General features: G+C 53.9%; 1 protein-coding gene across 1 annotated transcript; it reads left to right on the top strand.

Annotated features, from left to right (window-relative positions):
• The first annotated feature begins 20,025 nt into the window (after positions 1 to 20,025).
• On the top strand, positions 20,026 to 26,068 carry BPIFB2 (BPI fold containing family B member 2). Its single transcript, XM_072879506.1, has 16 exons — positions 20,026 to 20,047; positions 20,661 to 20,777; positions 21,045 to 21,144; positions 21,488 to 21,592; positions 21,742 to 21,879; positions 22,329 to 22,374; positions 22,638 to 22,698; positions 22,953 to 23,044; positions 23,166 to 23,342; positions 23,708 to 23,749; positions 23,881 to 24,045; positions 24,321 to 24,388; positions 25,076 to 25,121; positions 25,483 to 25,546; positions 25,639 to 25,715; positions 26,000 to 26,068. Exons 1-16 carry the CDS (start codon positions 20,026 to 20,028, stop codon positions 26,066 to 26,068), a joined length of 1,389 nt encoding a protein of 462 aa, XP_072735607.1.
• The last annotated feature ends 334 nt before the right edge of the window (positions 26,069 to 26,402 follow it).

Below are 26,402 nucleotides of genomic sequence, written 5' to 3' on the forward strand. Positions count from 1 at the left end.
CAAATAAACATTTAGAGAGAGAAATACTGAGGCAGTGGAAGATTTTATTGAAAGAGCAATACGAGAGCAACCTTTATGCCTAAAGAAGAGATCTGCTTCCCTACTAGGGATGTTAAAACTGGCCTCAGAAAACCCTCCCTAACATCCACCAGCCGAGCAGCTTTCCCTACCCCGATGCCAGGCTACGCCAGGAGCGGCCGACCAGAGACAGTCGCCTGTCCCCCTCGGGCCCTGGCAATAACGCAGGGCAGTGCTCAAGGGAAAATGCAGGTGGAGACAGCAGCGAGGAGCAGGGCTCTGGGCTCGCGGTGGGCTGCCTGCCTCAGATGGAGAGCAGGGTCGAGGGTCCTCCCGAGCAGGATTGTTTTAGAGCGGTCTGGTCAGGAGAGTCGTCTGCCTGGAAGAAGCAGCACAAAAACGATTCCGTTTTCTCATTCGGACTTTTACCAGATTTTTCCTGTATCCCAGGTGAGGTTTTCCTGTGGGTCCATGCAGGCAGAGGGACCTCCTGGAAACCGGGAGCAGCCCATGGCAGACGGGCTGGCCAGGGTGGTGTGGGCTCATCCCCTGGCTCCCCAGGAAAGCAGCGCTGTGGGAAATGTCATCCTTACGTCAGTGATGTCAACCTTGGCATTCCTGAGGCTGGTGTTGAGAACGTTGGGCAGAGGGACCGACACGCGCAAGGCATCTGCAAAAGCAAGTGAAAGCATCTCGTCACGGGGCGAAACCCTGAACGCAGGCAGCAAGGGAAGGGGGAAAGCCCCAAATCTGGCTGAGTTTGAGAGAAGAGGGGACCCAGACCCTGGCCGTACCATTAATGGCAGGGACGTATGCAGCCGCAAGGACTTGCTTGAGCCATCCTGCAAGCCGGGAGACCTGCAGGGGGAAGAAGACGCGTGTCAGTATCAGAGGAAGAGAGCAATGGTTATCGGGATGAAAACCGCGATGTCAGGCCCAAGTTCTGTCACTGCAGGGTGCTCAGAGCTATGAAACACAAAGGCTGGGAAGCTTCCTTCAGCGAAACTCTTCCAGGACTGAGGGTGGAGGGAGACACAGGGACATGCTCTGTGGGTAATTTCTTCTCGATTATTCCTCCCCCCTTCCCAGCACCCCCAGTGCGCTGCCAGCAAGTGAACATATACATCCAAGTGTCGCTGCTATCGGGCATGGGGGATCGACAGGGCAGACAACAATTGGCCTCTGCCAGGAGGAGAAGACACGTGAAGACTGAAGAAGAATTGGCATTTTGGTTCTCCTTCCCTGCACAGTCCCTGGCCATCACATCGCTCACTGCAGCACCGATCCGAAGCAGCGCGCACTTACACTGAGAGGGTTGAGTCCCGGCAGTACCCGTGTCAGGTTGATGCTACAAAAGATAAAAACGAGGCAGAGTCGGGGTGCACCGGGTGCAGCCCTCCTCCAGCTTTCCAAATGCTGCTCAGACCCTTTCTTGCTCTGGAATTTGTCTCATCCACATAAAGATACAAGGATTTTGAAAATAGGGCAACTTTTTAAAAAACTCCCTCATCACTTCAGACATGCACTTGGTCTGAGGCTGGGGCTGGGAGGAGGCAGGAAAGCTCCGGCAGCCCTTCCATGTCTACCACGTCTACAGCGCGCTCCCCGATCGCTGCCACCAGCCCCATCTTGTCGGGCTCCTGGGAGCGTCCCCAGGCAGAGCCCCCTCCCTGCCCGCAGCGACCGCAAAGCTCGACTCTACCTGTCGAGAGCCAGGGAGGTTTGCAGTTTGCCATCGGAGACTGACGGGAGGATGTTCAGAACGATGTCCTGAAATTGGAACAACAGAAGAAATGAGGTTATTTCCCTGCATAGCTCCCAAGACTGAAAAGAAAACCCAGAGTATTTTAAGTAACCCATTCCAAGAACAAACACCCGTCTATGCCTAGAAATTGCATTTTTTTGACAGATGGCATCATGTATCTCTCTCCCCAGGATTCACACTTCCTGTCTTTATTTTGAATTATTTCTTAAACATTTCACTTGCGCTTGGTTACGAGCATTTTAAAAGGACCGGGCACCACCGCTTTTAAGATGTACCGAATGCAAAAGTACAAGTACTGCACGACCACGGGCAGGACAAGCCAGGTGGGTGCCGGAGAACAGCCAGACTCACGCCTTGCCCTGTTTCAGAGGTCTCATCCCCGGGAGCACACTCACCGCGTCGAGGGAGAAGAGGGGCCTCTGGGAGGACTGCAGGCGGGGACTGAAGACGCCGATGGAGGCTTTGAGGGTGGCGGTGGCTCTTCTGCCTCTCACGGCCACCAGTGGCTCCTCGGCCACCCACACGCGCAGCTCCAGCGGCAGAGGGCTGGGGAAGATCTTGGCGAGCTGCACAGGGCAGGGGGAGGTCAGGGCAAGGGGGGGTTTGCGTGGCCGGGGTGGGCGGTGGGGTTGGAGATCAATGCATACGAAGGAGGTGGCTGACCTGGGGGATGAGCGGGTGAAGGGCAGTCGTGGACAGCGAGACGCTGTTGGGCACCTGCGGGAATGGCACCAGCGGTGTCGGCAGCCGGGAGGGTTTGTGCTCGGCTGGACCCCACAAACAAATACAAGCACGCAGCGGCGAGCACCCTTGGGTCACCCAAGAGCAACCAGAACCCCAACCCAGCCCCGGAGAGGGGCATTGCAACCCACCATCGAGTTGGTGATGTTGAGGTTGAAGGCTTCCTGCCCCTGGACCAGCTCCAGCAGGACGCCAAGGTCACGCTGGGAGAGGCTGAGCCGCGGCGGGCGGCCGGTGGCCAGCAGCAGGGTGGCGGCGAGCGGCGGTCCCTGCGTGGAGGCCACCGTGCCACCCTCCGCATCCCCGACGAGGAGCTGCAGGGGACAGAGCAGGGGAGGGACGTTGGCGGGGCTTGGAGGGCTGCGGTCGCACCGGGCACCCTGCCCACCCGCAGACCTCACGGAGGGGCTTGCGCAGGGTTAACCGACACTCTAATAAACATATGGCTGCTTCAGACGGTCCTAGCACAGGCTGGTTGCATTTGCTACAGGTTTCCCTTTAAAACACCATCACATCTCCCAGTCAGTAAGACACTGCCAATATTTTTGGCCTGACTACGGTCCCTATTAATTACATACCAAACTTTTACAAACCACTTACAAATGGAACCTGCTCGTGAACAGTGACCGCTGCTCCTGTATGAAATTAAGCTTTTCTGATTAACAACTATGAGAATGCTATAATTATACTTAATCAAGCAGCGTCAAGCCAATCTATCTATCTGGCTCATTCTACCCTCAAGGATTAGCAAGTGAAAAATAAGGTAGAGACCCAGTGGTGGCATTAGCATGGACGTGGCTGGACCACACTCATCAGAATCTTCCAGCAAATGCTTTCCTGAAGGCAGCTGGAATAAGGGCAGCCTTTGACAAAGAGCCACCACATTCAGATGAATTACCCAAACTCACTAAGTCAAAGGGTTTCGGGCCAGGGGAAGCGGTGGCACTTACGTTTAGATCCAGCTGGATAGCGTCGCCACTGATGATGGAAAAGGGGGGCAGATCTCCCAGAGCCCTGAGCGGGAGCGCGGCTGTGGGACACAGGGGGGAAAGCTTTTAAGCTGCAATGAGAGGGGGATGCTTCCAAATCCCGCGGTCCCAAGAGATATCGGAACCAACGGTGGCTCCTGCTCATAGCGTTCCCAGCTGGATAAGCCGCTAGAAAGCACTAGTTTGCAGCAAAAATGTTGTTTCTAAACGCAACGGTTCCCAAAGTGGCTTTCTGCAGGAAAAACTGTCTGCTGCTGCTCTGGGGCAAGGGGAATTGAATGTTGTGCTTGAGCTGAGAGCTGTGTTTTTAGGAAGTTGTTAAAATATTTGTATTTACCCAATGTAAAAAAACAACCAACCCTAAGTGCAGGGGGTCACACAGGAGCAGAGGAAAAGGAGGGTGCCAGCACTTACGGGTCCTGGAGCCCAGCAGAGTGCTCACCACATTGAGCCCGGTGTTGACAATGTTGCACCCCTGGGGAAGCAGAGGAAAGTTGGAGTCCGGGGACCCGCAGCGCCGGCAGAGGTACAGTGCATTGACGCGAGCAGCAAAAACTGGCTCTGCTGGGCTTGCACAGCGCGGGCAGGAGCCGCCGCAGGCAGGCTTTGGTGGGACGCCCGGCTCCTGCAGCGCTCAGCGTCAGGTGGGCGAGCGGCCCTCTAAGCCGGGTGGGTTTCGCCTCCCGGGCAAGACTTGCTGACTGCGACCACTAAACCAGCGCGTGTCTCAGGAACCTCTTTGCTGGGGCAGCCTGGCGCAGGTGATGGTGCTGGCGAGGTGCCGGTGCCCGCTGGCGGGGAGGACGGGCTGGCCAACCCGGCTGAGCCCGCAACTGTGCAAACAGCCACGTCCGCGGAGGCAGCCTGGCCTGCTGCCTGCCCTGCCTGCCCTGCCTGCCCTGCCTGCGCTGTCTGCCCATGCTGCCTGCCCTGCCCGTGCTCCTGCCCTGCCTGCCCACGCTGCCTGCCCGCGCTGCCTGCCCACCCAGCACCGTGCTGATGGCTTGCATGAAGATCGCTTTGCAGGCTTACCACCTCACGCAGGGCATTACTAAGGTGTTGTTTTAAAGGCTGATCCAGAAGTGGCACTTTGGGTCTGGGTAACGAAAACAGAAAATAGAAAGTGATGTAGATTAATGGCTGGAAAATAATAGTACTTCGCACAAGAGAAATATGAGGACTCACTTGCACTGTCCAGGGCAATATTCAGTGCCAAAATATTACCAAAACCAAGCTCTCTGAATCCAGCCCGGTGCTAGGTTCCCGGCACAACCCAGATATATTCTTTCTTGAGCCCAAATTTTAAAAGAAAGGTCGGCAGTTCCCCTCCAAGGCTGGTAGCCGGGTAGTTCAGCCTCTGAAGCATCAGGCACAAAAGTGCTGCCTTCGATGGCCAACAGCCCCAAGGCTTCCCACTGCCGCAGGGGCCGCGTGCTGGCCATGAGCACGCTGCTCACACTGATGCCTACCTTACACGGATGTTTATGTCGGAAGTCTGGCAGTCCTTATTGTTCTGGAGAGACGTCCACTTGTCCTGCACCAGCATGACCGCATCTGCTTCCACCTGCACGCAGAGGACCCTGCCCGGCGCACTGCATGGGGGGAAACACAGCACACGTCTCAGGAAATTTGCTGGCCATCTACTTTCGAAAGAGATGGTGACCCCCCCGCCCCGAGCCGTGCCCCTGACGGACAGGCCGTACCTCGTGCTCTCGACCAGTAGCTGGGTGTTGAAGCCCACCTGGTGCCCAAAGCCTGGCAGGGAGCGCAGACTTATTTTGGGGAGGGTGTTGTTCACAATTTTCAACCTGGATGGTTGAAACAATGAAAAGGCAGTAAGTAGCACATTCGTACAGCAGATGCCCTGTCCCCTCAGCGCCCAGAGCTGTGGGAGATTGCAGAGCCACGGTCTCGGGATCCTCTCTGCCCTGGGTCAGCAGGGATCCCTGCCACCCAGGAGCAGCTTGTGGCACATACAAAGCACGCTTGCATGGCAGGAACGTGCAGAAATTCCCAACAGCTGAACCCTCATTTATGAACCTGCCCCAGACCAGAGCCTCCTTTCCCCACTGTGGCCCAGATGCACCGAGGGCTGCTCAGGGACACCCGTCTCCCACTGTCACTCACTCTGTGAGATCGCCACCATTTCCACCAAGAAGATTGCCAACGAGACCATCTTTGCCAAGGAGACCACCTTTGCCAATGAGAATGTCAAGGACAGCATCGAGGAGACCATCAACAAGACCATCTTTGCCAAGGAGACCATCAAGGACACCGTCTTCACCAAGGAGACCACCAAGGACACCATCTCCACCAAGGAGACCACCAAGGACACCTTCTCCACCAAGGAGACTGCCAACAGCACCATCTCCACCAAGGAGACTGCCAACAGCACCATCTCCACCAAGGAGTCTGCCAAGAGCACCATCTCCACCAAGGAGACCACCAAGGACACCATCTCCACCAAGGAGACCGCCAACAGCACCATCTCCACCAAGGAGTCTGCCAACAGCACCATCTTCACCAAGGAGTCTGCCAACAGCACCATCTCCACCAAGGAGACCACCAAGGACACCATCTCCACCAAGGAGTCTGCCAACAGCACCATCTCCACCAAGGAGACCACCAAGGAGACTGCCAAGAAGTCTATCTTTTTCAAGGAGACCACTGAGCAGATTGCCATCAAGGAGACCACCTTGAAGCTTCTGGAGGTCACGTTTGGTTAGTGAACCTGGAACATCTGAAAAAAAAGGATGAGAGGTGACTGTGAGCTACATGGACTCAGCATACAAGCCTGCTGTGTCAGCCTGGCTGTTCCTTCCCTCCACTGTCCCTCTATTTCCTTCTTTATACAATAGGGGTGATGGCACCAGCCACTGTAAAGTGTCTGAAGTGCCATCACCGAAGTGCTTTATGAATGCAAACTGTCAGCATTGCCACTACTGCTGAATGGATCTGGACCAGCTTCTGATTTTTCTGAGCATGGTCAAGAGACAGAAAGAGCAGAACTAGTCTCAAAAAAAAGATAAATCCCGTCTCTTCCATACACTTACCATCTACAGCCGCATTGGCAACCGAGGACAGGATTCCTTGTGAAGGGGTCAGCAGGCTGGGGAGCAAAACAACCCAGAACACAGACATCTTCGATCCCGATAACTGTGGAAAGGGATTGCCATCAGTGCAATGCTGGGACAGTGAGCGCAAGCCAGTGGAGGGAGGAAAGAGGAGGATGGAGGAAAGAAAAAGGAGGAATGCCTGTCAGGGAAGAGAAAATCACGGAGAGGAAGCTGCTGGCACCTCTCCCGCCTCCTGACCACGCTGGTGGGCACAGTAAAACTCCTGATGGCACTTTCCTGCAGGAGGAACCAGAACTTCAACAACGGTTGCTCCAAAGACCGACCGTCACAGCAGCCAAGTGAAAAGCAAGTGGTTGTTCGGTTGTTCCTGCTTTAATCCCTCAGCGCCGGTGAGCAGCGTTGGTGACTGATCTGGACAATCTGGGGCACATCTGTTCTGGGTGGGAATTTCTCTGAGAAACAAGATCCTGTGTCCCGCATGATGGGAAAACAGGACGTTTCTGACAACATGATCGTCTCTAGTCACAGAAAGAAAAGCAATGGTATCTGCACAGGACAAACGCACCAACATATGTAGTAAAGAGAGCATCTCCTTGTTTGAATGTCACGATCTCCGCACAAACTTCAAACATCTGAGGCTTCCCTCTGCATAAAAGTACCTTTTGCTAGCATTGTAAGAAGGAGAAAATAATTTTTAAAGTTTCAGTGTCATTGAAATACTTCTGTAGGACCTACAATTTGAAGTAGCTTTCTTTTTTTTAAAGAACCATAATGAACTTCATCGCCCCAAATCTATTTAAACGTAAATAGCACATCAAAAAGGGATCAAAACAAGCGTGAGAGGTCTAATTCACCCTAGGTTAAAATCTATCTCAGATAACAGAGTTATACCAAAAATAATTTAAGTGATAATTGTTTATGAAAACCAAAAAATATCCTTTCTCCTTCAAGGACTGCAAACACAATGAACATGCATGTCTGTTCTTGAGAAACTCATAGCAAAACCCACCACACATTTTACTTGTCAGAGCATAATTCAGGCAAGAATAACAGTTTTTGTTAAAAAGCCAATACTCCTAAACAAACATTAAGGATTCTCCTTTGGGAAGCGTTCAGGTTTGCAGAAGCAGAAGCTAAGAGCGTGCTTTGTGAGGAATAAGTTTGCTCTTACCTGACCAAGCTCTTGAGTGCTAGGATCTCTCTCGCCGATATCCCTATCTTCTGAAGATGCCCTGCATCGAGCATCCTCATATATAGAGCTTTACAGCAGGAAAGAAGCAAGCGATGTCATCGAGGACATCCAGCATAATTGGTGGGGAGCAAAACAAACAATGTGTGGTTTCTGGTGACTTCCACTGCAAATATTTCCCTGGAGATGTTAGGAGTTAGGTAATCATTGAGCAACGACCCACAGGGGCAGAGGCAGACTCAGCCAGCTCTGGGTGCCAGTCCGCACGCCGCTGCCCGGTTTGGTACATCAGCCTTTGGGGCTTGCTCTCGTGTCAAGAGGCGGACATGGCTGAAAAGTCATGCCCTGATAAAATACTTTTTTTTTTCCAATAAAATTGAGGTTTTGAGTGAAAAATGTGTCAAAATACTGACCACCCCTCGCTGTTAAGTACTTCCACAGTTCTTGGTGCTGCAGTTTGCCCTCACAGTAAGCCCATGCAGTGGGGATGTGCCACATGTTATGGGTGATAAATGAAGGATGAGGCAGGACCTTTCTCAATGTACAGCCAGACCGTGGAGATAGTAACAGAGCTGGGTATTCACCATCCAGGGCAGCAGGACATGCCCAGCGTTCCCACCCCGACATGCCTACGGACTGTGACCTTACCCAACATTTATCAAAGCCAACAGCACCTGTCCAGTAACCCGAATGGCTCATAATCCATTTGATAATTGAGGAGAAGGAGGTATTGAATTGGGAAGGAATAGTGACACCATGATAAGGCGTATCGACCGGGTGTCACGGCTCTACAGATAACCTGAGCTGACAGACTCTTCGGAGAGACACCATCTGATTCGGAAATGCTGCACTGGTCTAACTGGCAAAATGAACTCGGTGCCGCCTGAGGTCCATCACCTCCGCCGCAGAGCACCCCAGGGGGACTGGCGGTGGGATGCGCTGTCACGGAGAGATGCCGTTGAGAGGGTGATGCCATTGACCATGAAGCCAGGGAGCTCCCAGGCTGGAGCTTGTCAGCTCTGGATCATTTTGCAGTCCTGGAGGGACTGTTGATCCCAGTGAGGGCGTATCACGAGAGGTGGCCTCCCTGCCCCACCACCCCATGCACCCAATGTGCTGCAGGAGAGGAACAGCCACGCAACTGCCCAGGGTCAGCTCCATCCAGGCCCCCGCCCTCTCAGATTTCTGGCCAGGTTTTTTTCCATGCTGAAAAATTGTGTCCCACCTGGTCCATCATGGCTGATTTACTGCCAGATAATTTACTCCTACAGGCAGGAGAAACAGAGAAAAAATTCTGCTTAGCCAATACGTCACGTGCACCCACAGCCACGCTGGCTTTTCCCCTGTCGCCCTGTCCTGGTCCCGACCACTGGCACCGCACGGATACGCGGAGCCACTGCCTCGAGCTGCACCAGAGGAGACGCGCTTTGGGGCAAGAAAAAGAAAACCCTCCTCTGTGGGCGACAGACCAAACGTGGTCCCTGTGTGCGGATCATGTCCTGGTGTGGGCAGCGAAGGCTGTCCGTGGTGGAGGGAAGGATGCGTCGGCCAAGGGGACAGCGGTGAACTATTCACTCCCCTGATGTGCTCTTCAATGGCAGGGGTGGATGGGCTGCTCCCCGACGCTGAAGAATAATAGTCCAGAAAAATGCTTGCTCCGAGTTAATACTTTCTGCAAACTTGGAAATAAGTATTTCCAGCAGATTAGCCAGCTTTTGTCACACATTAATTCCGGCTTTAAAAAATATCCTAGCTAAGGGCCAAGGAAGGGCTGGCAAAGGTGCCAAAGTACCTAAGGAGTTGTCACTCTCCTTGCAACCTGATCAGCCAGGCACCTCGGGAGCACAAAGCCTTGCTGTCACAGCTAGATCGTGACATTTGATAAGGTGGAAGAGAGTGTTAACAAGATGGTATTATGTTATCATCCCTCCTGAATCACTTTATACTTTGGGCAATCACTATACGAAACCCGAATTACCATAAAGGCAGACAGCACACAGCAAAGGGGCACTTTGGCACCGCAGAGAATAGCTTCTGAGCAGTGACCTTTCAGGCATGACAGTAACTTGGCCTCTCACCAGCCGTTGCTGAATGCAGAGGTCTCTGACAACTAAATATTTTGGATAAACCGAAGCAGGTTCCCATAAAGAGAATGACATCGTGAGGTCCAGGTCTCGCTAAAGCAACTTTCAAAGCCCCAAGAACACAAAGCCAAATCGCCGTGTGCGGACAGACACAGAGAGTAAACCAGAACGGACCTGGTCAAAGGGAGAAGAATAGGACTGATGTGAACAGACGCTGCTTTGATGCTGGGAGCACCTGGAAACTGAGACCGAAGGGCAGGCAGTAGGAGGGACATACCCCCGCGGAGCGTTAGAGATCTTGACATTAGCAAGAGAGCAGCAGGCTCTGGCCAGGGCAGGCAAAGTGAAATGCATTAGCCCTGGTTGGAAAACGAGACAGTTCTGCTCTGCTCTCCCCTTGACGGCACCGTCCAGACGTGGCCCTTCTGCCCGAGGAAACCATCTCTGCGGGGACCCCTGAGCCAGAGCAGTCTTGGTTTGCTCTTTCATTCCTCTGGGACCATTAACTGTGGGAGACTGGTACATCCCCGCTGCCGGGGGATCAGGGCTGCCGGGGTCCCTGCACAGCTCCAGGGGACAACGCTGGTGTCGGCACCTCTCCGAAGGCTGCACCTCCACCAAGCGCCCCAGGGCATCAGCTACCAGTTCCATGATAGTGCAGCGTGACAGCGTGGTTGTGTTTCATGAAAAATTAACTAGGTGCCCCCCGAGATTTCCAGCCTTGATTTCTCCTAGGAGGGCTGCATAGAGATATTTTGATTCATTTTTGTTCTTCTTAAGGGAATTCAGACTCAAACTGTTTGATTGTCTATTAGCTAATGCAAGAACAATAAGGGAAATCTCTTTAAAAAATGTGCTTGGCATCGACGATGTTCGCAGCGAAATGAAGAGAGAAGGCACCAATAAACACCAGTCCTCACAGGGAGCTGGTTTTATGGCTGCTTCCCTCATTGCTTAGGACTCCTGGCGAGGACAATTCCTTACACACGTTGCAGAACAAATGCCTGCTGGGTCTGGCAGCGCACACAAGAAAACAAATGGACTTCTCAGAGCCTGCCTCACAGCGAGATTTTCTTGGGGACACTGTCTTAAAAACACAATGATCTTTTCAAAGATATCTTTAATTCTGCACCAGCTACCTGTCACCAGGAAAAAATGTTCAAATCATGTCGGCTCGATGAAATCAGGATCGAAGCTGCTTATTGACTTACTAAGGACAGGTAATTATCCAGCAATCAGTGAACTATACACTTGGGATCAATATCTGCAATGCAGCCAATAAACCACGATGCTAGGCACTTCTGAAATATTAAAAAACACACGGAGATGTCTAAATGCCGGTCTCTAACTCGTTCCAAGCGGTCCTAATCCCCCCCACACGACTGCAGACCCACTCCCTCTCCTCTCCCAGCACCTGCACCCCAGGAGGAGGGGGGGTCTCCTTCTTGCACCTCCCTCCTGCAGGAGATGTGGGTGCTGCACCCCGACAGCAGCCCACGCTGCTGCCTGCAGCACGCTAATGCACACGCTATTTCTGTTGCAAATGTGATTTCTTTAGGGACCGGCCCTTTCTCTGCCCAGATGCGCCCAGCTGGCTCCACTAGATGCACAGCAGGCCAGAGTCTCGTCAGGGGATGATGGGGTCTTTTTATTTCAGCTTGCGGAGTCAAACTATTGAAAAGTCAAGGAAAGAGGAAGAAACGCCCCAGGAACCCCAACACCCCTGCTGCTCCCTCTCCCACCTGGTCCTGCTGGGTCTTCGCAGCAGCAGCGGGCTGCAGCCGTACCTCCCTGTGCCCCAGGTCTCCGTGATGGGCACGTCCAGCACTAGAGCGTTCTGCAGATTTAAAAATAAAAAGCACACGGGTAGGATTTAGCAGTTGCTTCCATGCTGAGATGTGATGGGCTAACGGCCACGAACTCCTGGGATGACCCCGGGTACAGCAAAACCACCACGCAAGTAAGCCTCTCGAGCCCGCTGATGTTCACCTGCTGGTGATGCCCAGCAGGTCGGGCACGGGGACCCTTCCGCGCAGCACCCCCGGAATGAGGGGGAGCCACTGCCAGAGGTGCTCTGGCCATGGCAGGCGCTGCCAGCGTCTCCGGCTCTTCCCTGCCTGCCCGCCCTCGCGCTGCCTGCCCACGCCTGCCAAAGGCCTGGCAAGGGGTTTTGGGAATGTTCAGAAGGAAAATTGGCAGGGCTGGAGTTCCTGGTGTCGTGCATGTTAGCAGGAATAAAATTTCTGCTTTTGGCATACTTTCCGTACAAGTTAAGCAGATAAATTGATATCCCGGGGTGGGGTTTTTTTTACTGGCACTTCGGCTGTTTTCAGGCATGGTAAAGAGGGACGTGTCCATTTTGGGAGACTTCAGAAAGGCAAAGATCTTATGAAAACTCTTCCCAGTTGTTCATGGCAAGTGGTTTTGATTTTGAGGACAGGAACAACACTCAAAGAGACTTCAGAGGAGAAGCCTGCGTCCTTTGCAGTGGATCTGCTCTGTGCGGGCAGATCTCTCCTGCCTTTGAAGGAATGGGCATGCCGGAGCCCCGACGGAGAAGCATTGCCCTCCTCCAGCTCCCACTGCAAACCCCACGGGTGCAAAACGGCTGGCAAGCGAGATTCCTGGCAGAGTCACTCACAGCCTTGAGGGCAGGAAAAGCATGCAAGGTCAGCCAGGCAATGCCATTTTCCAAAAAAATAACAGCAGTCTCTAGGAAAAGAAATAAAAACTATTTTCCCCATGCACATAGCAAATCCTCAGATGAAGCCGTAGCCGTGCTTACTGTTGATCGATGGCGCGTAAGCCACATGAATAATATCTGCCCAAACTTTTTCAGTGGAAGCTCCTGAAACACAGAGAAGTGGTGTAAACCGCCCATCGTCCTGCGCGCCAGCAGCCGTGTCCACCGGCCTCACCCCATCGATTCATCCAGTGCCTTCTCCAATCACAGGAAAATTGCAAAGGTCCCCCCGGGCAGAATGGGAACATTTGAGAAACCCTAAATTTCCATGAAAATTGCCCCAGATGAGACTGTTCCCAGCCCCAGCAGCACTCTGCTCTCTGCCCTGAGTCGGGCACCCTCCTCGCAGCCCAAAGCCCTGCCACGGCCAGCCCAAATGTTATCCGCACGAGCCCCTGGCACTCGCCCTCCCACGCATCTCTACCCCAGCACCAGGATTAGAGGGAGATAAGGAGGCTGTACACCCAGCACACGCGGCCTCGGGGCGTCCCAGCCCACGCTCCCACCCCACCAGTGCTGCACCGGGGAGAGTTGCTCGTGGCCAGAAGTCGCCCAGGAATGAACACAGTGTGTTACCAGCAGGGACCCTTTCCAGAGCACGCGTGCCTGGGGGCAAATGGTTTTGCCAGTTGATTTGTTATTTGTTATTCCTTGAAATGTTATTCCTTGAAATAACATTTCGATCTTCAGCATTCAGTTTGGTTTTCTTTTGAACAAATCTGTTATTGATAATGAAAGCAGCGGGATGGGGCTCTGGGGGCTCTGGGGATTCCTGGTACGGCATCACGCAAACCGCCAGCGCGGAGATTCACAGCAGCAACCCCAGCCCCACGCGCGGCACAGCTGGGGCTGTGCCCCAACTCACACCAAATGTCCCGAGGGAGGAGGGAGCCAAGGCCACCTGAGACAGACTGCAGGGAGAGGAAAGAGGCTCGGCACCCTTCGCCTCCCGCAGCCCCCCAGCAAGCTGCCCCGTGGCTCTCGGCAAACTCCTCACCCAGACCCTGGCCTCCAGCAAACCTCCCCCTTGCGCCAGAGATGCCGTGGCTCCGCAGCCTCCCTCCGGGAAGGGGCTGCTTCCCACCCAGAGCATTCTCTCCATCCTGAACCAAGTTCAGCTCTTCAAACCTAAAGAGCAAAAAACCCAAACGGGTTTTAGGTCAGCTGGATTATGTCACGCTGACCCTCATCTATTTTTAAATAGTTGTTAGCATAAACTAAAAAAACGTCATCCAGAGACAGCAAAGGTTCCTTCGGAAAATGCACGGGTAAGATGCAGCGTGTGGCCTTCCCGGCAGCCCAGGGGCTGTCACTCTGCTGGTGGGGGCACCGGGCACCAGCATTACCTTTGCAGAGCGAGGGAGAGCCGCAGCTTGTCTTCTGCAATGGCACACTGCGCCTCCAGGTTGCTGTGCTGCAAGAGGAAAGGGAAGGGGAGTCCCTCCCACGACCCTGGTCCCCCCCGACCGCTCCAGCCCCGCAGGACCCCCAGCCAGGCACCCTTCCCGGCAGACATCCCTGCCCGCTGTCCCGCACCTCTCGCGCCGGTGTTGGTGTGGGTTTGCTGGCTCGGGGCGGGGGCGACCACGTTCAGCCCTCGCCCGCTGCAAAAGGCTTCAACTCACAACATCCAGGACGAAGAGGGACTCGGGAGCAGCGTCTGAAGGGGAAACCCGAAACTCGGCAGTGCTGAAGAGCTGCACAAAGCTTTGTCCAGGGTTATGGTCACCACTGGTGCCTTCGCTTCTCGCATTTCAATCACACCGGCTGTGATGGAGGCAGCACGCTGGAAATCTGTGGAGAGTCAAAGCAAAGGTGTGACATCCCTTTCCTTCCCAGTTCACTGCTCTGGGGATTATCCTGGTGGGTGCTGAGCATTGGTGACGTTCACCAAAGTCAATGGGAGTCGCTCAAGCTGGTCCAGGAAAAAAAACAGAGGAAAAGAGCTGGGAAAAAGGAGCCTGCAGAGGGGCCAGGTCAGGCTGCTTACATCGAAGTCACCTATCACTGACATTGCCATCACCATCTTTATTCTTCCACTTCTTGTTTAAACTTTCCATTTCAAACCACTTTTAAATTTCAAAGCATGTTTCTTCCTAACAAAAAGATTGCACAGCTTAATTTTGAAAAAAATTGGGAAAAAAAAAATGTTTTGGCGTTCAAAACAATGCTCCATGCTTTCAACCAAAATGAATCTGCGGGATGGGGGGCCACTTCTGATCCCCCAGAAATTCTGGGGTTCCCTCAGGACATTATTGACAGAAGCCGGCCGCCCCCGGCTTTGGGAGCAAACCCCACCCGGCGCCGCAGAGCCGCTGCAGCCGTCCCCAGCTGACGCTGAAGCAGGAGCCGACACGCTTTGTTGCCTTTAAGTTATAGTTTCTCCATGTATTTGTAGACACAACCATGCAGAAAATCACCGGCTTTAATATCACACTTGTTAGGGGGGAGTGATTCGTTTCTGCCTCCAGGCTGACACTTCCCAACCTTCTGCTTTTATTTTCTCATTCCCAGGTTCAGGCTCGTGGTGTAATGCGTGGATCATCACTCACCCCGAGATGCCTTTGATGGGTTTGGTGTCTGGATTTTTTTTTGCGGCTTCCTCTGCCATTTTCTGCAGAACATCGCTCTCATTCAGAGCAGCGGAGACCGCTGGAAGATTTGCACAAGACGAGGAGTTTAGCACAAAACCCCCAGGGAGGAGCCTGTGCCGGAGGGTGAGGGGACTCACCCCCCCACCGTACCCTATAAAATATCATTACTAACATATTCCTGTTCCGACACGTACAGGCACCATCAGGACACTTTCCGTGCTATAAATTCGGATTACCAGCAATCTTTGCCGTCCCTGGGTAGTGGTTAGAGCTCGGTGGGTGCTTGCTGTGCACACAGTGCAATTTTAGACATGAGGCACGGGGCGCATTTTCAGGTTCCCACCTTAACGTACCTCACGCCGGTGAGACAACCCGCATGCCCACGTCGGGGCATCACAGCCGCGGGGTCCTGCTTGCAGCGTCCCACACAGGACGTGCAGACCGTAAGGAAGCGGCTCCTGCTGCGGATTAAGGGCAGCGCCTGAGCCAGCCCAGCCAGCAGCACTCAGTGGCCGGGGACACGCTCGGGGACGCAGGCCGTGTGGCAGCGAAAGGCGGCTTCCCCCGCACAACGCAGCCAGTGCACCGCTGCCCGCTTGTCTGCACGGACAGACAGACTCATGTCCATGCATGGACGCTAACATGGCTGAGCGCTTACTGCAGTCAGTCGTTCCAAGATCGATCCTGATGACAGCTCCCGGGCCATCAGCTCCTCCTGACCACGCCAGCCAGCTGCCAAGGAATAAAATGCACCAAATCCTTGGCATCTTCCGATCCGATACGGCTGCTCACAGAGCTCCAGAGGTGGCAGAGACTCACAGGAGTGTGTGGGCTTCAACAGACAGAGAGAGACAATGAGCTGGAGATGGTTCCCAAACCGCACATCAGGGGCTAAACGCTGCACTCACGCTAGAGGGAAGTGAGCAGAGCTCCGTGCAAGTCCGGCAGAGCTACACCAGCCAAAACACAGCCTGAATACAAGAATCACTCCCCAAAATTCCAATGTCTGAACAACACAGAGCAGCCCCATCAGGACTTGTCTGCGTCACGCACCACCCGCCCCATGGTTGGTACCCAAGCAGGGCGCTAAGCCTTCCTCTTCCACAAGCACCAGAGCTGCTCATGATGCCTAAAACCTGCCACAGAGAAAGGGCTGGAGCTGCTTGACGGAGCACATGGCCTGCTGGGTGCCCGGGTGTCGTGGTTTAGCCCCAGCCAGCAACTAAGCACCACGCAGCCGCTCGCTCACTCCCCCCTGGTGGGATGGGGGAGAGAATCGGAAGAGCAAAAGTAAGAAAACTCGAGGGTTGAGATAAAGACAGTTTAATAGGGAAAGCAAAAACCGCGCACGCAAGCAAAGCAAGGAATTCCTTCACTACTTCCCATGGGCAGGCAGGTGTTCAGCCATCTCCAGGAAAGCAGGGCTCCATCACGCGTAATGGTTACTTGGGAAGACAAACGCCATCACTCCAAATGTCCCCCCTTCCTTCTTCTTCCCCAGCTTTATATACTGAGCATGACATCATGTGGTATGGAATAGCCCTTTGGTCAGTTTGGATCAACTATCCTGGCTGTGTCCCCTCCCAGCTTCTTCTGCACCTGGCAGAGCATGGGAAGCTGAAAAGTCCTTGGCTAGTGCAGCAACAACTAAAACATCTCTGTATTATCAACACTGTTTTCAGCACAAATCCAAAACATAGCCCCATACCAGCCACTCTAAAGAAAATTAACTCAATCTCAGCTGAAACCAGGACACCGGGCCACCCCGAGCCCTGGCCCCAGGAGCGGCAGGAGAGTTCACGGCTGTTGGCCACGGCAATGGCACGAGGCACGACGAGCCTCCCCAGAGGCTGCGGACACAGCTCCACCAGTCTGCTCTGGCTTGGCCTCCCACTTCTGGCTTGCACTGGAGGGAAGCAACGTGAGCTGCTGCACCTCACCGCAACCGGGACTCCTGCAGGGAAGGGCCCTGCCGTCACCTTGCCTGGTTCTTCTCCGGCAGAGAGTCCCCAGAGGTTGTCCAAGCTTTGTACTGACCTCCTAGAGAGAGGCAAGAAACAGCCTATACGTAAATCCTGACCGAGAAAGAGGAAAAGCCAAAAGAATGAAAGGGCTGGGTAATTACTGTGATGTGATGTAACCTAATCCCCGAGTGTTTCTGGCACCTGCCAATACAAATAATTTCACTAATTAATTTGAAAGTCCAGGTAAGCCCTGGAGCCTCAGGCACCAGGCACGTGCTCCCAGCAGGCTGAACCCAGCGCTCTTGCTCAACGCCCAGGAAGAGCCAATGGAGACTTGCACGTCAAGTCTGAAAGAGAAAAACCTGATCTGTTTAATTACACGGTACAGGCAGAAGTGGGGGTGACGAGAAACCTAAGATGTGTAATGGTAAATTCTGCTTTTGGAGATACCCGTGTAAGTGCAACTCTTGGGGTGAGTGGCTCTCGCTCCCCAAAGGTTCATGGAGCTTGTGCAAACGCTGGGGGAGGACGTGGGATCAGCTGGTGGGGAACCCGCTGGAAATTGTGATAATCTCAGTAATGTTCTTACTGGTTTCAGCAGGGTCGGAGCGAGGCTGAGAAGAACTGTCACCTGCTCAGAGAACAGGCTTCTCAGCCCCGTCCCTGTCCCGCCATGGGAGAGCCACGTGTCCCACCAGACTGCAGACAGGCTGCACGAAGCTCTCCCCTGGGCTGGCCGTGCTGCTGCCATGGCTGTGGCTGCCCATTCACCAGCCCTGGGGCTAGTGGCCACCACAGTGTCCTCACCCATCCCCTCCTGGGTACCCCAGCCAGCAGGACCCAGCTCTGGGAGTTCACCCCGGTGGGATCCTGCAGCACCAAGTAATTTATTTCTTCTCTTCATTTCTGTATAAAACATGTCATAAGGTTTAATCTGCCATCCCCTCCCTCCCAGTGATGCACTCTGGGCTCTCTGCTAAGCCCAGACAGGGAGATTTACATCTTATCTAACAGGAGCGTAAGATTTATTGATAACTCCTGATAAGGAATGCACCATGCCAGAAAGACACTTTTGCGCTAGTAACTTGATCAGTCATTATGCTATAAGTTGACATCTAATTAAGCCTCCACAGGGATCATCAGGTCCAGAACAGCTCTTCAGGAGGAGAAAATCCATGTCTAAGCACCACAGTGCCATCTTGTCCCGACAGCTTATCCCCAGACCCTTGCACTGCTGTAAATGATAATGCTCCACAGATAAATCTCCAGTACTGCTTCGGGAAGAGCTGCCGATATTACCTACACTGGAACAAGGCCTAGCAGGGGCAATTTTCCAACCGCTGCTCTAAAACATGGCAAAGACTTATTTCTCAGAGACTTTTCTAGGTTGTGTCCGTGTCCCTACTGATGTCAGATGCCACAAAACATCTCCTGCAGCCCCAGGGGACTCGTCTGCAGGTTACAACCTTCTCAATGGATTTACTTTTCTGAATACATTTCTTGCCTCTAAATGGGCTGCATACATCAGCGTAGACGTGTAAATCCTGCTCTCCCTCAGTAGGCTGCTAGACGTATATTTTCATATTTTTTCTTGACACTGCTATTTGGATGCCTTCAATGGAAATGCACAACGTGGCTGAAACTGCTTTTCTTGGTATTTCTCTGTCATGCTGAGAAGGAAAGCAACACAGTGCTGGTGAGAGCCAAAGGCTTTGAACGTGTCAAGATGCACCTGGAACCAGCGCCCAATAACTCACTTCACCAATGCACAAAGGACAATGGTTGCCTCCCCAGGCAGCAGGTGTTTCAACAAGCGCTGAACACTTTATCCCATTGCCAAGGGTTTCAGACCGAAATGGGCAATTCAACCCTCTCTGGAAGACTGGTCATGCCTCAAAGTTGAAATCGCAAATATCGGGGGGGGGAAAGTCAGAACACGGAGCACGATGGAGAGCTGGGTGAGACCACGGAGGATGCGCTTACATGACATTTGCAGGTAGCCCATGCTCTGTCCTCCAGGCGAAAAGGAAGCCAGGAGAACACGATGGATCCCAAGCACGGGAAGGAGCGGGACTCTGAGTCCCTTCCATGAATGCTTTCACTGCTCGTAGAGACATTAGCAAAGAGGGTGGACGTCACCCACCATTTTTTCTACCAGTCGTAATAAACATTGCCAGTGACTTTTCATTGGGAATGGGTTAAGGAGAGGAAGGAATTATTGCATGTGGGCCATTCCGGAGGTGAGACGAGACACCTTAAAAAAAAAATTGTTCTTCTCTCTGGTCTAAAACTCACTGAACCCAACAGAAACACTCCTGTTGCCTTCAGCAGACTTACCCAGGCCTGATGGAAATGGAGGGCATCCTTGATGAATTGCCAAGACCTCCTTCAGTGCGACACATGCAGGTCTCATCCCTTCTGGTCCGAGCCGCCCAGCCGGGAGAGTGACACAAACCACAGCACCTTCTCGCTGGTGTGGACATGGTGGCGGCTGTCCCTGTGGTGTTCGGAAGAAAGCATGGCTGCAGAGCAAAGAAACCAATGTTCGCTTTCTAACAATGTTTGATTTCTTGGCACCCTCCACCCAGAGACCTTTCTTTGTGCTCCTCAGTAACGCCACAATGAAGGCAAGCTGCCCCAGCACCTGCTGTTCAATATTTCACCTTGCTAGGTCAACGGCCAATGTAATCAAGTATATGGGGAAACAATAAAAATGGTATATAAAACAAAATGTCCACCCAATGTCCTGGTTTCCAGCCCTCTTTGCCAACTTCTGCCCCACCAGCCTCGGTTGTGAGGATATATAAAGCCAGCACAATTCCTTGGTGTGGCCACGGCAAGACACGGACTGAGTTGGAAGAATGGGAAGACTGGCCAGGAAAGGTAAAGACGCATTTGCAAACTGAATAGCTTGCTATAAGCATTGCTTGTACTTACGTTGGAGTGTCTCTGTAAGGGTCAGTTCTCATCAGAGGTCCACTTTCTGCAAAGACTGATATAAATATGTCTGGTTTTTGCAGGTTAGACTTTCTGAATTGCTTGTTTTCTTAATATTGTAAGAGCTTTACAAACTTTATAAACAATTCCCAAATGTTTTTCAGGGAGGTAGATAACACTTTCACCTTTTTATTTGATTTTAGCCTCCTCCATAACTTCCATGTGTTCCTCAATTAACTTTAGCTCCTGTTTCTTTGCCAGTTTTATACCAGTTGTAGGCCATTTTATGCTCTTCAGCAGGCAGGCTATTGCTGCAAGCACCACTGTAGCTTACAGACTTGCAGGAGGTTTTCAAGGCTCAGCCTTCTGTTAATGCTTTTAAATCCCCAGGCACCACATGAGAGCTATGTGTTCTTATTGCACAAAAGCTGACAAGCTCGGCACCACAAACCCGACCCGGGAGCGGATCCGTGGCTCCCGAGCGTGGCCCCGCACCTCGGCGGCCGGGCCAGGGCCATGCCGCTCTGACCGGGCTGCTGCGGGTGCCCTCCTCTTCCAGGCGCCGCCATGGCGAAGCTCTGCACCCTGAGCACCCTCCTGAGCCTCCTGGTCCCCGCTCACACCACCAGGTCACCCGACTGCGGGGGCATCCTCACCCCATCAGGACTGAGCTACCGTAAGTCCGGACCCCGGATCTCCCACGCCATCAGCAGGGAGGGGAGGCAGCAGCTTCTGTCAGTCCGGTGATGAAATACCAAACACCGTCACCAGAAACCTGTGCCATCAACCAGCTCACTTCCAGCATCCCCTTTCTATAGCTAGTCACGGGGGGGGTTAGTAAAGGATGGAAGCGTGTCGCCTGGACGGATTTCAGTCTGTCCGTCTCTGTGCATCAGACCACAAGCTCCAGAGGGGCTCATGAAATATCTGCCCTGTTTCACAGTTGCTGAAGTTTCAAAGCCACATGCAGAGACAGTCCTCAGGCAGGACCTGATGGCCCCAACAGTCCCAGACCTGTTTCTCGGCTCCCCAAAGCCCAGCAGGTGAGTCCACAGCTCGGCCTTGCCCAGGCTTTGCCACCGTACCGCTGGTTCAACCTGGTGTTTAGCTGGAGCGCTTTGACTATCGTCATAAATGGCATTTTGCCAGCGAGGGCAAAAAAACCTCCTGGAGATCAACACGGCTCTTTGCCGGAGCGGTTTAGAAACGAGCTCCTGGCTCTTTGGGGTCGAAGGGCAGCAACCCCCGTGCCACCCTCAGGGCACTGGTTTATCCGTGCACTGTGCAGATCTCATGGACTTTTGGGATTTGCCCCCTGTGAGAGCAGCCAGGGATTGCACATCTGCCTGTGCCGGTCTCCTGACGCCTTCGCTTCTGCTCCAGCAGGAGCCAAATTAACTCCGTCAAAGTCGCCGAGCTGTCTCTGTCGCTCATCCCCGACACCGGCCTGCGGCTGAGCATCGACGCGGACCTCGGCATCACACCTGCCCCGTGAGTGCCGGGGCTGCGGGGTGGAAGCAGCCCAAGCTCCCGGCCGGAGCGACGGGGCCGCATCCAGCACCTGCCTGCGGGAGCAGGGGTCCGGGGGGAGCGGGAGCGGCCCCCACACTCCAGCCTCCACCTCTCCTCCCCTGGCACAGCTCGACCACCAAGGTGATGAGACTGTCCATCCTGGCGGACCTCCACGTGGAAATGAACCCCGAAGGGAACCTGGAGCTGGTGACCTCTGCCTGCAAACCCACCGTGGAGGAGGTGCAGAGCACCGAGGAGACGGAAAGGTCGACCCCGTGGTTTTCCCTGTTATGAGATCTGGGTAACGGGGGAAAAGAAGAAACTGAGGCACCAGCATTTCTAGGCAGGAAGGTGATATGACTAAGATCTGCTCGCTGCTCTAAGAGCTTACAAAGGTTAACACAAAAACTTTATCTTCATGGGAAGAACTTTGTTCTGCTTGGAGGGTTGGTTTCCCCCATTTTAAGAGAGCTTCGTTCTCTCCTAAGGGAGTGGATCTTTTAAAGCAGTGTAGCAGCAACATTTTTAATGCAAGTCTAACAGCTCTTCTTCAGCGTTTTAGGATTCTGAATTGTAATCGTAGCTTAATAGATGATAGAAAATAAAGGTAATTCTTTCTCTGGATGCCTTTTGGGTCAGATAAAAGAACCAGCTCGCCTACCCTTGGCTGAGCTGGTTCTCGCCTAACTTCTTCCATTCTGTTGTTTTCATTCAGCAAGTCCTCTAGTTCAGATGTGGACAAAGAGATTAACATCGATAAGGTAAGATAAAGTTGGTAAGGGCGTGAGACAGGAGAAGACAAAGTTGTGCAGTTCTGTAAGAATTAGAGCACTTTAAGTCAACCTGGTGCTTTGCCAGGTCTCCCCCGCAGCCCCGTGGTCACTGAACGCTGGCATCCCCTGTCTCCCGGCTGCCGCGCGGCCGGCTGATGGGGATGTCTGCGTCAGAGGCATTCGGGGGACGCCTGATGCCGGCAGACCCCCGTGTTCACCTACCACCTCTCTTTTTGTTTTTTATTGCATAGATTTGCCTGGAAGTCTCCAAATTGCTGCTTTTGCCAAATGAACAGCTCATATCTCTGACAGGTGAGCGTTTGGCTTTCAGTCTCGTTACAGACTAAGGACTTCGGGGCTCATTTTGGAGCAGGTCATGGGATGGGACGGGGTCCCGCCCTGCAGCAGAAACCTAGCAGCAGTGGCTCCGCTGCCGTCATCTCCCCGGGGACCCGCACCCTCCGCCCAGCTCTCTTTCCCTGTCTCTTTACTCGGGAAACCCAGACACTTCCCAGACCCAACGTGCCCCCCTCCTCTTTCTGAGCATCCCTCTGCTTGGTTTGCAGCTCAGTTCCCCATCACGCCGAGCTGCCAGGTCCAGTACCTGCCCCTGGCTGCCCCCATGTTCTCCGAGCAGGGAATCACCATATCCTTGCAAGTAAGTCCTCACTTTCCAGCACTCACAGCCCAGCTCCAGGCTTTGGGAGAGCAGCTCCCTCCCAGTGCTACATGCCCTGACACACCTCAAACTCCTTCTCTCCTTGCCCATGTCCCCGCAGACGACTTTCCAGGTGGCGGGGATGGCAATCCCCCTGCCAGTCAGCCCCGTGCCGTTCAGCATGCCTGAGCCGGCGAGCTCCAGCCCTTCCCACCTCACCCTGGCTTTCTCCGAGCACTTCTACACCAGCCTCTTCTTTGCCCTAGAAACGGCTGGAGCCTTCAACATGACCATCCCGGTGAGTAGAGCAAGCGAGCAAGGAAGGAGTAGAAAATATGCATTTGGAGGGACACAAATGGCTGGAGGAGCTGTGTGCCCTGCAAAGAAATGAGAGTGTGTCTCTGAGTGCCCATGGCAGGCACAGCCCCTCACCCCCGGGCTCCCAAAAATATTGCTGGTCTAATGATGATGGAGAATTTGCCATGAAGAGTAACCAGAATGCTGCTCCTGGCACATGCTGGCGTGCAGGAAGGCTCCTGTGCATAGCCACGCACGTGGCACAGCGTTCACCGCAGGGTCCGCATGGCCGTGCTGGACACAAGCCCCCGAGCAGCAGCCCCAAGCAGCCATCAGTCGGATCACAAGCTGTGCTTTGTCTTTCAGAGCCCCCTGACCACCGCCACCATGGCACAGAAGATTACGCAGGTTCGTTGCCGTTGCTGTCGCTCTGAGAGGCACGGCCCCAGCTCAGGCCGTGCCCCCCGAGCCCCTGCCCACCACCCCGGGGGCGCAGGGGACGGCTGCCATGCCCAGAAATAACCCCTCTCCCTCGGCAGATGGGCTCCCTCTTCCAGGAGGACCTACCGGTGGTGCTACAAGCCGTGGTCAGGAGCTCGCCTCGGGTGGTGCTGGAGGAAGGCAAGGCAGCCCTGAAGCTCTTCCTCACCATCCATGTCGGGGCAGGCTCATCGGCTTTCCAGAGCTTCCTGAGTGTGAACGTGGTGAGTGTGCTCTGCGAGTGTGCCCGAGCTGCACTCGGGCAATGCCCTTTGCTCCGAGACCCGGTCCGATCGCAGCCGTTGCAGGGGGCTGATTTAGCCTTTAACCACCACAGTGCTCACGGTCCCAAGCAGCATTTGCCTCCAGAGCGTAGAGCAGGGCATGAGGAGCACGTTGCAGGTGGCAGCACAGGGATGGGTTCATTGCATCCCACTATTCAAAGCTGAAGCGGGACCGCTTGCTCACTCTGAGCCTGCTCTCTCTTTTCCCCTTGCAGGATACGTCTGCAGGACTCCTCCTTAGCGTCACCGACACAAGGATGATGATCTCTGCAGCAGTGATAGAGTAATGAACCCAGCTATGTTCCGAGTCCTTGAACGGGACATGTCCCAGTCATAGCAGGGAAAGGAGAGGCAAAGTGGTCCAGGGAAGTTCTTAGCTTTTATGGTTTGGGCACTGCAGAGGTAGCGCTGTCCCAAGGGAAACGGTGAGACTCCAGTAACGTGTTAGAGAGAAAAGTGAAAATTGCACCCTTACAGCCCCCCCATTCAGCACAGGCGTAGGCAGGCAACCGGCACACACCAACGCCGTCCGCCTCTGCCTGCTCCTGCCACGCCGCTGGTACCGCTGCCGAGGAAAGCACGCGCTCGACTGCCCCGTCTGCAGACGCAGCCGGTGGCTGGGGGGGCTCCGGCACGCCCGGCCGTGGCAGCGCCTGCGGCTGCCCATTGCTCCAGACCCCGGACCCGCAGCACCCCGCACCCCAGCCCGCTCGCCCCGGTGCACGCCAGTGCAGCCTGCCCGCTTCCGCGGGGCCCCACAAAAGCTGTTCGGTCTGGGTCAAAACGTCCTCGTGCCCTTGCTGCTGTGCCCCGGGGAAAGCCAGGCTCCAGCCGCCTGCTCAGACGTACCCAGGCACCAAGCTCACTGCTGGCCTGGCCCTGAACTCAGCCGTGGTGTTCGGGGGAACATGAAAGTCACTGCTCATTACAACTTATTACAGCAGCTCCTGTGCCACTCTTTGTTTTCCAGGGATATTGAGCTCAGCCTGGCTGCCTCCGACGTGGGTCCCGTGCCGGTAGGTGCCCCCAGCCGTGCACCCCTCAAGTGACCGAGCGCAGCCGCGTCCCCTCCTTACACCGTGCTGCTGTGACTTGCTGAATGCAACAGCCCGCGCCTTAGCACCGTCCTGTAACAGCCTGGTCACTCTCAGCTGCACCAGCCAGCTCAGACTGCCCTCAACCACCCCAGGCAGCGGTTGTCACCAGGGAAATATTTACTTTGGGTGCTCGCTGCACCCTGCAGAAGGGAGAGGCAGGTCCCTGCGGGATTAGGAGAGGTGCAATGAGCATCAGGACCCCTCTCTTGCTGGTCCTTGCCCCTCTCCTTCTGCTTCAGTCACGCCATAAGCAAGCTGACCGTGGATTTCCCTTTGGCAGGCTGCCTTACTGGAGGAGTTATTTTTGCCCATAATCCGCAAGGAGGTACCGGCTCAGATGAACGGTGAGGAGTTTTGCAGCGGTGCTGCCGCATAGGATGCACGATGAGGACGAAGGCAGCACCCGGCTGGCAACTGTCCCTCTTTTTTTTCCTAGTGGTCCTGAGCGAAGGCATATTCCTGCCCCACATCTCCAGCTTTACCTACACTGACGTCAACGTCGTGATTCACAAGGTAGGAAATAAGAGATTTAAATTGCTCCCTGCTATGTCTGATTTAAAGGGAACCCAGGCGTGATGCTTACCTCCTGGCTTCAAAATAAATCAGAGCCTGCTCCTCTAGCCCTGTTAACCCGCAGAACCAAGTTTCATCGCTTTAAATAGGCATAGGTCGTCTCTAGCCCCACCGACACAAGCAATAGCTGGGGTGGAGGGGCCACTGGCCTGTGCAGAGCCCCGTGCAGGCTGACGTGAGCCTCACGGGCACCTTGCTCAGCCTTCGTTCCTCCCCTTGCTTAGGACTACGTCTTGGTCCCCTGCAACCTCGAGCTACAGGCGAGGACAGGAGAGCAGACCACCGTGGGCTGAACTCTGGTGTCCGGAGTAAACCAGTGGCAAAATGGTTCTGCTGACTCTAAAATCATGCTTTGTGTTTTGTCACTGCTTGAAATGTTGAAAATCTTCTTTCTCGCCTTACTAAAACAACACTTTCTCAGATTTAGGAGAATAACGGCATTGCACTAGCGGCTTTCTCTTCCAGTCCTGCTCTTGGTATTTTTGTTGCACAAAGAGGATGGATTGTAACAATGTTCCATACTTCAATTAAACATTTCGCTTTCATACTGCATTTTCTGGTGTGACTATTGACTTCTTTCACCTCAATGATTTGTACCTAAAGACAGATGAATTTTGTCTTGCTAAG

Source organism: Ciconia boyciana, chromosome 14 (assembly GCF_034638445.1).
Source record: "Ciconia boyciana chromosome 14, ASM3463844v1, whole genome shotgun sequence".
In the NCBI taxonomy this organism is placed as follows: Eukaryota; Metazoa; Chordata; class Aves; order Ciconiiformes; family Ciconiidae; genus Ciconia; species Ciconia boyciana.